This window comes from Bos indicus x Bos taurus, unplaced genomic scaffold, assembly GCF_003369695.1.
Source record: "Bos indicus x Bos taurus breed Angus x Brahman F1 hybrid unplaced genomic scaffold, Bos_hybrid_MaternalHap_v2.0 tig00003167_arrow_arrow_obj, whole genome shotgun sequence".
Taxonomy (NCBI): Eukaryota; Metazoa; Chordata; class Mammalia; order Artiodactyla; family Bovidae; genus Bos; species Bos indicus x Bos taurus.
Genome location: NW_020867612.1, coordinates 27,086 through 42,188, shown reverse-complemented (window position 1 = coordinate 42,188; position 15,103 = coordinate 27,086). Strand labels below are relative to the sequence as shown.

Sequence of the window (15,103 nt, the reverse complement as noted above, 5' to 3'; positions counted from 1 at the left end):
GGGAGTGGAGGGGGGTTCAGGATGGGGAACACATGTACACCCATGGCTGATTCATGTCAATGTATTGCAAAAACCACTACAATATTGTAAAGTAATTAGCCTCCAATTAAATTAATTAAAAAAAGAAACACAAAGCATTTGGAAATGAATACAATAACCTAAATTTAACTTTATTAATGACATAAATTAGTACCTGCTATGCATACAAAAATGAAAATAGCCCTCCTAACATCTCTTGAATTCACAATGCTTAAGAGAGTGGAGAAACCTCTGTAATATACATTCCATCAAATATTTTGTTTTCCTCTTTAGCTGATGTGTCATTGTTATTTCAGCTTTGAAAGCTGTTCAAATTCCTGAATTCCATCAATGGGCATTTGCGTTAGCCTACTGGGCTTCCCTGGCAGTTCAGATGGTAAAGAATTTGCCTGCAGTGCATTGAGACCCTGGTTTGATCCCTGGGCCGGGAAGATCCCCTGGAGTAGGAAATCACAACCCACTCAGTATTCTTGCCTGAGAAACTCCATGGACAGAGGAGTCTGGTGAGCCACAGGCAATGGGGTCACAAAGTCAGACACAACTGAGCGACTAACACACCATCTTATATGAATATATAATATAAGTCCATCTTTCTTTAAGTTACCATAGTTCCTCAATTCAGAAGGTAAACAACTAATAGATTCACATTTCTCAGCAAGTGATCAACATAATAGACACCAAATTTCAATAAGTGGGTTCTAACAAACATAACACACTCTACCTTGGTAGAAAGCTTGTATGAAGGTTTCCTGTGGAAATATATAATATTTTAGGTGAGGATTTCCTTTAAAAAGTATATAATGCTACATATATTCTAAGCACTCCTGTGAAAACACAGAGAGCTGTGTTAATATTGGCCTGGCAAGCCAGATATTAATCACATAGTTGAGGACACAATAATATTGTGATCTCAAGGAAAGAAAGAGAAGGAATTCTAATTTCTAGACACTGTATTTCTCCCTGATTAACTTCTTTCTTAAGTAGTGAAGCCCAAGAGATGAGTGTGGTGAAGGGGAGTTTGCATACCTGCAAGGGAATAACACATTTACGTGGGACACTTGCTGCCAAAGGATTTCACTCAGGATCAATAAAAGCCATGGTTTATTCAGAAAGAATTGAAACAATCCAAACAACAGGGTAGGGATCCATTTCTAATCCCCTTGCCCATTCATGTAATGATGTAAGCTTTAGCTAAAGCAACCTATTAGAATAGACAATAGCACATATTTCCAGTGACTGATTTTCTCAATATGCAATTCTGGTTTAACAACCAAAATCCAGTACAGAGCAAATTAAGAGTCTTCATGCACCCACTTTCTTCTAGTAGATTTTAAAAATACTCATTCTAATTAATTCACAGAGTAAATGCAACTCAGACTCTTCATCTGTTAAGACATTACTGAATTACTCCTGGGAGCTCTAGTTGTTCACACAGGCTCCTAGTAAACACCTCAGACTCTTGTATAACAGACCAGATGATTTACCTGAGTGAACTGTTGAGTACCAGCCAGAATCAGGTATCTCAATTACCCTTCCTTTCCCATATTTCATGGCATATAGGGTACTCTGTCCATTTGCCCTAGGGAAAAGGGAAGACAAAGAAAAGGTATTACACTCTAGATAGAATTTAGGTAAATAACAGAAAAATTAACCTCGATTTAGAAGACGTGTTTTATGGTGGAAAATGGTTCCCAGCTCACTGGGCCCTGTGTCCGTCTACCTTATAAAAAGTCCATTTGAATCACAACTGTCAGCTCTAAGAATTTGAGGAAGCTGCTGAGGGTCAAATACGGGGATAGTCTCACTCCATCAGCCAGAAGTTTACTTCTTTTTCAGAGAAACTATGTGAGAGTCAGAAGAAGAGGCTGAACAAGCCCCAACTAACCCCCCTGCTGTGGGAAAGTGAGGCTTCATGTAGACTTCACAGCCCTTTGGGTCAGACCAGGAATCACTCACCAGTATGCAAGCCACCAATCCTGCAGGACATAGGCAACCTGGAGCAGGAAACAACAGTCACTCACACACTGACATCACTGAGCCTCACACCCCGCTCACTAGGTTGGGAGATGGAAAGGCTCCAGAACGTGGAGACGGTCCTTCCAGCTCAGGTTTGTGCCAAGCCCCACACCCCAGATGACCACAGGTCAGGGGAGGGCATGCTACATTTTAATATCTTTACAAGACATTCTTTTTCTTCCTAGAATCTTTCTGTTATATACAAACAAAACCTCACCTCAATAAGTAAGCCTCACTTATTTCCTCACAGATTTCATTCAGTACAAACCAAAATGGACTGCAAAGCACAATAAAAACAGTATAAAAGTCAGGACTTTTCAAAGAAAAAAAATTTGATAGAAACTGTGATGATCAAGTTTCTTTGTCAGCTTGGCCAGGCCAGTCTCTAGTGGTTCAACCAAACCCTCGTCTAGATGTCGCTATGAAGGTATTCAGTGGATATGATTCACATCATCCTCGGAATTGAAGTAGAGGAGATCACCCTCAACACTGTGGTGGCCTTGTCCAGTCAGTCAAAGGCCTGATGAACAAAACCTGAGGCTTCCTGGAGGAGGAAGAAATTTTGCTTCAAGACTGCAGGGTCAGCTCCTGCCTGAGGTTCCAGCCTGTAGGCCTGCCTTTCTGATTTCACATTGACCAGCTAGACTGCACAACCTCATGAGCCAAATCTCTGAAATAAATCTCTTAATGTATATATTAAACATGTTAATATTAATAAATTAAATAAATACAGTATAAAAATATGTAAATACCAAGAAGAGGGCACAAAACCAAAATAAATGTTCTTATTTACCTGAGCTCCAATGTTCACTAAAATAAGGTAAATGATGATAAACCAGTGCACACCAGCTGTGAAGTAATTCTCATAGGTCTTAAAACCAACTCTTCCAACCAAACAGCCCTCCAGTGGTAATGTAACCTGGATATTCTCAGTCTGGGAGGGAGAACAGCAGTGAAAACAAAATTTTAAGTAAGGAACCCTCAAATTTCAAAAGTTTACAATGCCCTCCACTGCAAAGCTGTGAGGAAACAGATACATCTCATATGCTCGTAGGAGTGCAAGATGGTCCATTTCCTACAGAAAAGGGTGGGCAAATGTCTAGCCAAACCACATATGCATTTACCCTTGGACTCAGCCATCCTACTTTCAGAAATCTATTAGAAAAAGAACATCATTTGCATGAAATTATTCACTGTTGGTGGCTTTGCTTAAAGTCAATCATGACTCAGCACAAGCACAACTACCTGATTCAAGTACAAATGCAGAAGCTTCTTCCAAAATAATACACAAAGTGATATGGCACTAACATATCCCTCTAAATGACTTGTATGACTTCCAATGATAGAAATGTAAACCATACTTGGTGTTCCAAATCCTAGACAAATACAGCAACATGAGTCCACACAGGAAGTTGAAATAATGTGAGTCTGGACAGCACAGGATGGCATATGACCCAAATCTATTTAATTCCTGAATTTCAGGGAGTGATTCCTGAATGTGGAATGTGATGGACTAATTTGAATATTTATCAGAATCATCCAGGTTCCTAGGTCTGGATATTGTGGGCTTGGATACCAAGAGAGAACCTGTGTATGTTTTTAAGAGAGAGCTACTGCTTTTCTTCATTTCTGTCTGTAGGACCTAGAATGCATTATAGAGTCACATGAGCCAAAGATGTACTCAATTCTATGCTGACCATTGGGCATTCAAGATGAATACAATGTGGCTCTAGGTCTCAAAGGGTAATAAAAAATAGGAAGACAAGAACTAACTCTAAAGTGTCTGGCCTACAACAAATGATCTAACAAAGGGGCAAAATATTACCATCAATCACCTGCAGAACATTCCAACATATAGGAAAAGTAGCTGATTTAATGTGGTCACAGAAAGACTCAGTCTAAAGAGATCTTCACATTAAACCTCTGGATGCATAAGGGAAGCTGGGAGCCACCAGAGTGAGTAGATGTAACTACGGTAAACTGATGGGTTTTCATATCAGCATGAGCCACAAACAGCTGGAAATTCATAGCAGTGCACCCCCTACTGAGCTCCATAAGATTCTTCATCCTACACCCAAAGAACACCAAGCAGGCTTGCTCCCTTCATGCTCTTCTAATTCTACTAATTCCATGGAATTAGGCTTGTAATCTTAGGATCTACTTTGGGATAAACAAAGATGTCACGAGAGAATCAGACGGAAGGTCCACGAGGCCACCAAGAGCAGACAGACAAGGGCATGTTGCAGGATGAGAAACTCACATCTTGGTCCTCTGGAGCTGCATCTTTCAAAGAGGGTCTGGAAGACGGTTGAGACTGAACTGAAGACTCGGAGATCAGAGTGAGTGTTCCTGGACCTGGAGATGGTTCAGCCTTCTCTACCTTCTCCCAGAAAATATCTTCAAAATCTATCCCAGATTTTGAAAACTCAGCAAAAGTCCCCTTTTGTATAACTTTGCCCTAAAATAAAGAATTTGAGAGGAATTCATTTACATTTGAAAATATTAATCCAATCTACATACTAATTAAGAAAAGTTAACTAGTCTCAAATTATTATTTTCCTAAGAAAATTATCTCTAGGTTTGGAATTCTGGTAAAAAAATCTAGATTCAGTTCAGTTCAGTCACTCAGTCACGTCTGACTCTTTGTGACCTCATGGACTACAACATGCCAGGCCTCCCTGTCCATCACCAACTCCTGGAGCTTGCTCAAACTCATGTCTATCAAGTCAGTGATACCATCCAACCATCTCATCCTCTGTCATCCCCTTCTGCATTCAATCTTTCCCAGCATCAAGGTCTTTTCCAATGAGTCAGTTCTTCGCATCAGGTGGCCAAAGTATTGGGGTTTCAGCTTCAGCATCAGTCCTTCCAATGAATATTCAGGACTGGTTTCCTTCAGGATTGACTGGTTTGATCTCACTGCAGTCCAAGGGACTCTCAAGGTTCTTCTCCAACACCACAGTTCAAAAGCATCAATTCTTCAATGCTCAGCTTTCCTTATGGTCCAACTCTCATATCCATACATGACTACTGGAAAAATCATAGCTTTGACTAGTTGGACCTTTGTTGGCAAAGTAATGTCTCTGCTTTTTAATATGCTGTCTAGGTTGGTCATAGCTTTTCTTCCAAAGAGCAAAATGAGCATGGTATTCACTGTCAAACCCTACGCTAGGTGCTGGGGGATATGAAAGAAATGTATGTTCATGTTTTAAAAATGGAGGCCATTGACATAACTACCATGGGAACTCATGGATGCTAAAACTACTGATGTGGGTAGAAGTATCAGTACAGTGTTTTTGGACAACATGGAAATTGAGAGAAGCATCATGTTAAAATGCAAGTAAACAGTTAATTGGGGAAGATATTCCAGGAAAGAAACTTAAAAAAGGCTGACCCAGATGTGGCAACAAGCACATCTCCAGAGGTAATGCTCTCTCATCAAATCTTCACAGACCATTGTTATAGTATCATGTGCTCCACTGGGAGAAAGACATGTAGGAACCAGCCCTAAACAGAGTACCTATGAGCTTTATCTTCATGGTCTTTACCACTTCCCCACAAATGCAGGAAATTCGCAGCTGAAAATTCAATATTCTACCTGCCATAGTATTTAAACAAAGAGGCCATGAGACTGAGGTGGCTCTAAATCCTTGACCTCCCATGCCAGCAAACCAACAACTAAGAACCAATGCACTCAGATCTAACAAAAAAATTAAAAAATAAAAACATAAGAACAACCAGTCACAAGCAGTCAACCAGGTATCCTCTATTCAGGCAACTGTTTAAGCTACAGTCAATCTAATCATTTTCTTTGAACACATGTGACACATCATTGCAGTTTCCCTCCTTTTGTTGTTGTTCCATTGCTCAGTCACGTTGAACTCTTTGTGACCCCATGGACTGCAGTACACCAAGCTTCCCTGTTCTTCATATCTCCCTGAGTTTGCTCAAACTCATGTTCATTGAGTCGGTGATGCCATCCAACCATCTAATCTTCATCCCTCTCTTACAAAATCCTATAAAATAATGTGCAAATATCTTCACTATATTCTGACCCCACGAAATATGGCTCAGCTCATTCACTCAATGTCAAACAAAATATAGAGAAAAATCACAGGATGCAAAACTAAACAGAGGAGAGCATCTCTGGTTAAGGCAGGTCAGATGGAAGAAGGTGCCCCAGGACCCTAGCTGGGACCTCTCTCACCCTATCTCCTAAGGTGATCCATTGTGCAAAACTCAATGAAGCATTTGGGTACTGTCTATACTACAGAATTAGAAAACTATTCAGGGTATACTGTGCCTTGTTCCACTTGGGAAGCAAAATTCAAAGACTTTATTTAATGAAATTACCTTTTTCTACATAGTACCTATAAGACGCACAAGGAAACAAGTATTGGTCCAAGGATAGGAATTTCACTGAGCAGCCAAGCACAGACAACTCTGAGAGGTTGAGAGGGCAACCATTCCCTTTCTGCTGTTAGAGATGAACCAGACAAAGAGTAAGGATGGACCCCAACTCATCCAGGGGTGCTCACGAGTGGACAAATAGTTGTTCTAATAGCACTAAAATTGAGGGTAGTGTCCTCAAAAGAAGCAATAAGGGACCCTAAAAGATCTAGGGACAAACTAAATAGGTTACTCTGTCTCCCACTGATCCTGTGCTCATAATATTGTCATCGTTGAGGTTTTACACACTAGTATCACCCTCTTCCAACATGAAATTAACTGTTATCAAATCTGAGAAACCTGAACTCCCCATTCCTGAAAGAGCAGTTAACAGTTGACGTGAGATATTGCTTCTAGAGAGGCAGAGGTTCTGCATTTAATAATCTTTCTTAGGACAGAAGTTCATTTGACAAATGAGGGATCTGACCAACTAGACAGCATATTAAAAAGCAGAGACATTACTTTGCCAACAAAGTTCCAACTAGTCAAAGCTATGGTTTTTCCAGTGGTCATGTATGGATGTGAGAACCAAAAAATTGATGGTTTTGAACTGTAGTGTTGGAGAACACTCTTGGACTGTAAGGAAATCAAACCACTCAATCCTAGAGGAGATCAGTCCTGAATATTCATTGAAAGGACTGATGCTGAAGCAGAAACTCCAATACTTTGGCCACCTAATGTGAAGAGCTGACTCATTTGAAAAGACCCTGATGCTGGAAAAGATTGAAGGCAGGATGAGAAGGGAATGACAGAGGATGAGAAGGTTGGATGGCATCACCGACTCAGTGACTTTGAGTAGACTCTGGGAGTTGGCAATGGACAGGGAGGTCTGGCGTGCTGCAGTCCATGGGGTCGCAAAGAGTCAGACACAACTGAGCAACTGAACTGACTGACCAAGGGCCTGTGGAACAGGCAAGGATTAATGACGGAGGTGCTGAGGCTCAGAAACAAAGAAGCCAAGGTCTGAAGCAACAAACAACCAGTAAGCCTGAAATATTCTCACTAATCTCCACCCCATTCCCAGCCATGCTAGGAGTTGGGGTTGATTGGTAGCCCCCTAGAAAGTAAGTTCAAGCCCTAAACATGATGCCTGTGAACATGATCTTATTTGCATTCAGTGTCTTTGTAGATGTAATGAAGTTAAGATGAGGTCACACTGGAACAGGGTGACCTTAAATCCTATGTGACTGATATCCTTATGAGAAGAGACTCAGACACGGGGACAACGGCCATGTGACATCAGAGGCAGAGACCAGAGTGCTGCAGCTGGAAGCCAAGGAACACAAGGAAGATCCATGAACACCACCAGCTGGAAGGAAGGATTCTCCCCTGGAGCCTTCAGAGACAGCATGGCCCTGCCGGCACCTGGATCTGGGATCTATAGCCTCCAGAACAGGAAAAAGATAAACTTCTGTTGTTTTGTCACCCAGTTTGCAGTGCTTTGTTACAGCAGCTCTAGAAACTGACACCCTATCCTGAGCCCACACTTCTGTCTCCTCAGCTTTACTAAGACTTCTAACTGCTTCTGCTGTCGCCCCTCCAGTGACCATCAGAGGAATCTCTTAACTCCAACATCAGGCCACATCGCTCTTCTGCTCTGGACCATCCAAGGCTTCCATCCCACTTCCAGGCTCGCTGCCCACTGCTCAGAGACCAGCTCCCTCCACGCCCCCCTGCTCACTGTCCTCAGACACACACACTGTCCCGCTGTTCCTCTAACCTGCCAGGTCAGCTCCTTCCTTAGGACACCCTGCCTCAGACTCCCTCCCCCAGGTGTTGCATGGCCCCCACCTTCATGTCATCCAGACCCCATGAGGCACCAGCTCCTCAAGGAGACAGCCAGGATGTCACCCTCCTTGTCACATCCATCCCCATAAGAACAGGAGTCCCATGAAGGCAGGGCCTTGTCCTCCTGCTGCACAGGCTCCCACACATATTGGGCACATAGAGACCTGGGCAGGGAGACCTGCAGAGTGGGCATCTCTGACCCAGGTGCTTAGCTACCCAACCTTGCTTCTAGTGTTAATGGAAGATGCACTTTAGGCAAATTGTGCTTGACAATCATGTGGATACAAACAGGTCTCAGTAGCTCTAATTTCCAAGTAAAAAACTTTGACTTAAGTTATATAAGGGGAAAACACAAGTTATAAATAAAATAGCATCATTATCCTTAACAAATTTCAATAGAACAGTAATATTTCAGTAGTCCTGTGGTAGCACTCCTATATGCTTTAGTGTTTATGTGGCTTCAAGTTTAATAGTGACACTTTACAGGTCTTTGGATTGATCCTCAAAAACATGAATAGCATCAGCTCTGAGAAAAAGAGGGAGTTAAATTGAGGGAGAAGAGGACATTTACCATGAATCCAAGGAGAGTGACCAGCTGGGAGGTCTGGCCTTCAACACACCTGAGTGCTAGCAATTTCACAGGCTTCTAGAAACTACTTACATCTTTCAGTATCAGAATCTGACTTGCATCCTTTAGGTACTGCAGCTGATGAGTCACTAAGATTGTGATCTTCTCCTTCAAGGCCTGACGAATACACCTACAAATGTAAAAGGTATAGAATGCAAATACACATTAATGGGGGTGCTCCAAACTGAAAACACATATTCTGAAAACATAATGAGACAAAAACAACACAGCAAAGGTCTATAGTTTAAATAAAAAACAAATAATACAAATTAAATACAAATATGTCTATGATCCTGAATAGGTCCTCAAATTTATCAGCAGCAAATGTGAACCCAGCTCTGCTAAAAAAAAATTCTAAAAAACAGTCCAGTGAAGGAGGCACTTGCTAAATATTTTCTGAAAACTCAGCTTAACAATAATTTACATTTCATAATGAAAAATAATTGAGCAATACTGAGATTCCAAAACTTGACTGAACTTAATATTTTATCACTATGTGGGAAGGGGAAAAGAGGCATCTATGTTATATAAAAACGTGTGCATTTTCCTTAGACAATTTTCTAGGGGATTATTTATGATTTATGATGCATACATTAACAACAAAAAATTAATAGAATCTTGGTAACCTTTGCTAGAGTGCCTTTTCTAGACACTTCTTCCCAAATAATATTAAACAGAAAATGAGTGCCAACGTGGCCTCCATCAGTCTCTACAACAGTCCCAGTCCCATCCAGGAAATCAGTCTTCTTTCATAAGGACTGAACACCTTCCAAATATGAAAATTAAAGAACAGAATTCAGATGGCCCAAAGCACAATGGGAATCATCCAACGGCCAAAAGACACACCAGTTCTCTTACCCAAGACCCTTGTGTGATCAGGCCACCCAAAATGGCTGTTCTCTTGCTCTCTATACATCCCCTTCTCGACCAGTGTCTGCTTCACCTACACCTACTTACATGACTGACTTTCCTATATGCTTGTCCCAGCTAATGACGGCTCTAGCTTCAGATCACAATCCTCCATGATGCTTGTCAAAGGGGCAAGAAGGACATGACCCTCTGCTGGTTTTCATGGTGACCAATGGCCCACCCTGACATCAACTTCCCCTATAACAGGTCATGTCCCCCCTCTCCTGCCGCCTTGCCCTTGGAGCAAAGACTACCACCATGTCCTCTTCCAACGTGGGCCTCAAATGATAGGATGCCCTTCCAGGATTTCCTTTGCACATGTAAGTGGGCCCTAATAATTAAACCATATGTGTGTTTGTCACTGATTCTGGGCTCTTTCTTAAGTCTAACCTGGGCAAGTCACAGGCCTGGCAGGTCTGGAAGGCCAACAGCCTCTCTCAGTATCCAATCTTAAGTGTTTTTATAGTAACTTCTCCAACTGCTTCACATTTTTAATGCAAACCCCTAGGAACTCAGCCCCAGTCTCATCCCACAAGGTCCACAACCTCTCCAGGGAAGCAAGTGGCTGGATTTGGGGCCCTGGTGACCACAGTCAGGGCTGCAAGCAGGTACTCTGGGTGCCCAAGTCCCTCACAGAGCAAATCTCAGGAACCTGGGCCAGAACTCAGTCTGTGAGTGAGTCAAATGAAGAGTGTGAAGGCAGAAGACTGCAGCTCAGTCCCTCTCACGAGCCTGATGTCAGATGAGTGATGAAACCTCAGTTTCTTCATCTCAAAACAAGGCCAAGGACAACTCACCCACGGGTGCTGAGAAATGAAACCACCAATCCACTCAGTAAATGTCAGCCCCCTTCTCCACTCCTCCCTAACCATGAGCAGTCATGTGCTTTGGACTCATGACAGAAAAGTCCTAAGGGGACACTCTGAACACTGGGTCTGTGATGAGAAGCAAGACCCCAGGATGTAGACACATACACCATTGCTTCATTAAGTCCAAAAGGATTCATTTTGCCCTTTGACATATCTTAGTTCAGCATTTGTATCTAAGATTCCTGAGTGAGCAAACCTCTTCAGACTTAGTACTAAAGCTTTTAATGGAACTGTTTCTCCTTAATTCATAATTACTTGCCAACAGTCCCTGAAGGCAGATGTTAATCAAATCTGATGGGTTTCTATGTCCAAGATGGAGCCACCCAAAAGTGGTAAAATGTTTGCTTCCTAACATTCCATCAGAGATGAAGTAATATAAATAATTACAACAAAGTGGCCAATTAATGACTTTGAAATTTTCCTAAATAATGCTTTTTATCCATCTCTAGCTGAAACTCCAGTACTTTGGCCACCTCATGCAAAGAGTTGACTCATTGGAAAAGACTCTGATGCTGGGAGGGATTGGGGGCAGAAGGAGAAGGGGATGACAGAGGATGAGATAGCTGGATGGCATCACTGACTCGATGGACGTTGAGTCTGAGTGAACTCCAGGTGTTGATGATGGACAGGGAGGCCGAGCGTGCTGTGATTCATGGGGTCGCAAAGAGTCAGACATGACTGAGCAACTGAACTGAACTGAACTGAAGAAGATAGTCTATTTTTCAAGTTTCAGAGTAAAGATTTCCAAGTTATGTCATAAAAATGATTCAAAAACAAGTTAGCTATTAAATCTATATAAGGGCTGTGTTCTATTTATTGGGTTGGCCACAAAATTCCTTCAGGTTTTTCCATAACATCTTACAGAAAACCCAACTGAACTTTTTGGCCAATCCAGTATCATTCTCTATAGGGGCTGTGTTAAGAGGAGATACATTCCATGGTAGAGGGGATACAAATAATTCAGAAACCGCACCTTCATCCATTCAATCAGCAAAGGTTTACTGAGGTGCCACTCTCTTGACGTACAACACAGGCCAAGAAAGCAGACATTACTTTGCACCATGTAAAAGGGGGATACACTGAATGAGTACAGGACATGTACTATCAGGCCATGATGTGTGCTCTGAAGAAAAAGCAAGGGGGCTGCTGTAGTTGGGGAGACACAGGAGCCCTGAGATTCTCTGGGGAAACATCCCTGGAAGAAGACACAGCAGGTGCAGGGGTCTGGGACAGAACATGCTGGGCTGAGGCACCTTCCTGCATTCATAGCTTCTAGAGGGTGGGGAGACTCATAAATAGTCAAGTGCACCCACTGAGGGCAGTGAAAAGACAGAGGGCACGGGCTGCACCTGGAGGAGGAGGAGGGAATGTCAGGTCCCGTCTTCCATCTTCCTTCTGTGTCCTGGCACACTGCTCCCTGGCTCTGGGACAGAGGGACCACTATGTATAGACAGACAGGGATGAGGGGTGAGAAAGGACCCCCACAAAGCCAGCACAGTGGATTACCGAGTAGGTGTGGGGAAGAGCTAGAAAGGCTGATGGGGGCAGATGGCAAAGAAGCCTGTTCTCTGAGGACCTGGAGCTGCTTCCTAAACATGGGAGGAATGGGAGGGGAGGGCAGGGGGAGGTCTATGAAGGGCTGGACCAGGAGGGTGAGCTGTGTAGACAGCAGCATGGGAGTCTGATCAGGGCAGACCTGAAAAGCTGATGACGCAGGAGGCAGTGGTCTGGTGATGTGGGGCTGATCCAGGAGAAGGTCCATGGCTGGACACAAATGAGACTGCATCAGTTCATCTAAGGACTCTCACTTTCTATAGGTAATAGAACCCACTTAATTATCACAAAATATAGTTATAAAAATCACAAATATTAGTAACCTGGTATATATTAATATACTCATGACTAAAGGAAGATGAAAATGGCAAGTAGAAGTGTGATTCATTCACTTTTAATAGAAAATATTCACCACAACTAAGCTTCAACACGACCACCATCTCTCATAGCATATTGTTCCGTCCAAATGCCTAACTCATTGAGAACATTCTCAGTCGCTGTTGAGTGATTTCCTAAATTGCCTTTGTGATCCCTGCCCTAAGTTTCCCCAGAGAATGTGGTTCTTATTAGCATACAAGTCTTAACAAGCTTGCTTCTATTAAGTGTACATCCAGGGTCATTAAACCGAAAGGTTGGAGAGAACTTTATAAACATGTTATAAACACCTCACCTTTATAAACACCTAAGAGAGTTTTTGTGTTCAGCACACTGATACATGGCAATTCGTAAACTTTCCCTTCCCCTCCCTGTGACACAGACACAAGAGCCAGCAGAAACTGCTCTTGCAGTGATGGGGAACTTGTGCAGAGGCACACAAGACAGGGTAGCAGACACTTGCAAGTTCAGGGTGGAGTGTTGGGAACAGGGAGGCTGAGCTACTCATGATGCCAGGAGAGTGGGGGATGGAAACTCATGTCTCACTACTAGTATTCCATCACTGAACTCATGACAAGCCACAAGGCACTACCTAAGGGAAAAGTCATCAGTGAAAGTATTGGTCACTCAGTCATGTCTGACTCTTTGCAACCCCAGGATTTTCCAGGCAAGAAATTTCCAGGGGATCTTCTTGACCCAGGGATTGAACCCAGGTCTCCTGCATTGCAGGTAGATTCTTTACCATCTGAGCCACTAGGTGCTTTAAATAAGAGAAAATTTATCAAATCACAATCAAAGGAGGGTGGGAAAGGGGGGGTCAGATCGGAGTGTGGGCCATGCCACATGTCAGCTGCCCTGCTCTCTTTTGTTCTGAAAGATTCGATGCTAATGTGTCATTTTTGTGTGTGGTAAAATATACATAACATGAAATTTACAATTTTAACTATTTTTTATGCATACAGCTCAATGGCATTAAGTACATTCACATCATTGTGTAACCATCACCACCATCCATCTCCAGAGCTCTTTCATTGCCCCAACACTAAGCACCTTTCACATACAGCCTTCAGTGGTACCTGCCTCATGACCCCTGCTTAATGGATGTGGAATCCCAGCTCCTCATATCCAGAGCTCAGAGCTCCTCACATATCTCTTTCACTCACTCCACTAATCTGCTTAAGTCTCTTTATTTGCTATTTAAGATTTGCTGTGAATGAATTCTGTTCCCCCCAAAATTCATATGATGGCACACTGACCACCAGAACCTTAAAATCTGGTGACAGAACCTTTAAAGAGGTAGTTGTTACCCTCAATTATAGTGGGCCTAATCCCATATGACTGGTGCTCTTAGAAGAGGAGACTAAGACATAAGGACAGAAACACAGGGGTGTGCGTGAACAGAGGGAGGACCATGTCCGAGGACACAGTGAGGAAGCTGTCATCAGAAGATAAGGAAAAGGTCTAAGGAGAAACCAAACTGCCCACACCTTGATCATGAGAGTCTAGCCTTTAGAACTGTGAGAGAATGAATTTCTATTATTTACGCACTGCTCCCCCAGCTCTGCCATCTCTGGCAGCCTGCTGTGACTGAATGTTTATGCCCTCAAAATACATACACTGAAACCTAATCCCCACTGTGAAAGTACTGGAGATTTTGCCATTGGGAGGTGACAGGTCATGAGGGTGGAGTCTGCCTGAATGGGACTAGTGCCTTTATAAAAGGGACCCACACTGCTCCCTCACCCCTTCCACCACATGAGGACACAGGAATTGGGTCCTCACCAGACACCAAATCTGCCAACACCCTCACCTTGGACTTGCCTGAGCTCTGGTCTCTGTGAGATCAGCCTGGACAGACACAGCCCCAGCAAACTAACACAGGACCTGACAGCGAGAATTCCCAAACAGCTTCTCTCTGCTGTACAACCTGCCTCCTCCAGGTGAGGACGTGCCTTCTGTTCTCACAGCCTCGCTTCCTGTGCTTCTACTCTTCCTCCAGCAAAGGGAACTGGGTCTTATTTTCAGCCTCTACATACATACCCAGCCTGCACGCCCCCAGGGCACTTCCCGCCCAGCCCGGGGCACAGGGAGCTTTCCAACATCCACTTCCATTCAGCACTTACTATCCAGTACAGTGAAGTCGCTCAGTCATGTATGACTCTTTGCGACCCCATGGTCTGTAGCCTACCAGGCTCCTCCCTCCATGGGATTCTCCAGGCAAGAGTACTGGAGTGGGTTGCCATTCCTTTCTCCAGGGGATCTTCCCGACCCAGGGATCCAACCCAGGTCTCTCGCATTCCAGGCAGACGCTTTAACCTCTGAGCCACCAGGGAAGCAGAAACCTCTAAACCCTGACTCAGCTGACCTTTTCCCAGGCATCTGTCTTAACAAGCTCCACATTGAGACAGGTTCCTCAGAGGCAGAAATGAGAGCTGGGCATCCTAGTCTCCCTTATTCTGCCCAGTATGGGTCCTTC

General features: G+C 43.3%; 2 protein-coding genes across 2 annotated transcripts in view; both read right to left on the bottom strand.

Moving 5' to 3' along the window:
* Positions 1-1,384: 1,384 nt before the first annotated feature.
* Positions 1,385-8,301, bottom strand: LOC113888923 (multidrug resistance-associated protein 4-like). The gene is made up of 5 exons (XM_027535867.1): positions 8,296-8,301; positions 4,316-4,513; positions 2,849-2,989; positions 1,996-2,033; positions 1,385-1,618 (listed from the first exon to the last, which is right to left on the bottom strand). The coding sequence occupies exons 1-5, from the start codon at positions 8,299-8,301 to the stop codon at positions 1,459-1,461; spliced, it is 543 nt and encodes a 180-aa protein (XP_027391668.1). The 3' UTR covers positions 1,385-1,458.
* Positions 8,302-8,938: 637 nt separating this feature from the next.
* The window catches only part of LOC113888924 (multidrug resistance-associated protein 4-like), a 29,244-nt gene continuing 23,079 nt past the window's right edge, over positions 8,939-15,103 (bottom strand). Inside the window, exon 6 of the mRNA XM_027535868.1 lies at positions 8,939-9,050. Coding sequence (XP_027391669.1) covers positions 8,939-9,050 — 112 coding nt within the window. The remainder of the gene's footprint in view (positions 9,051-15,103) is intronic.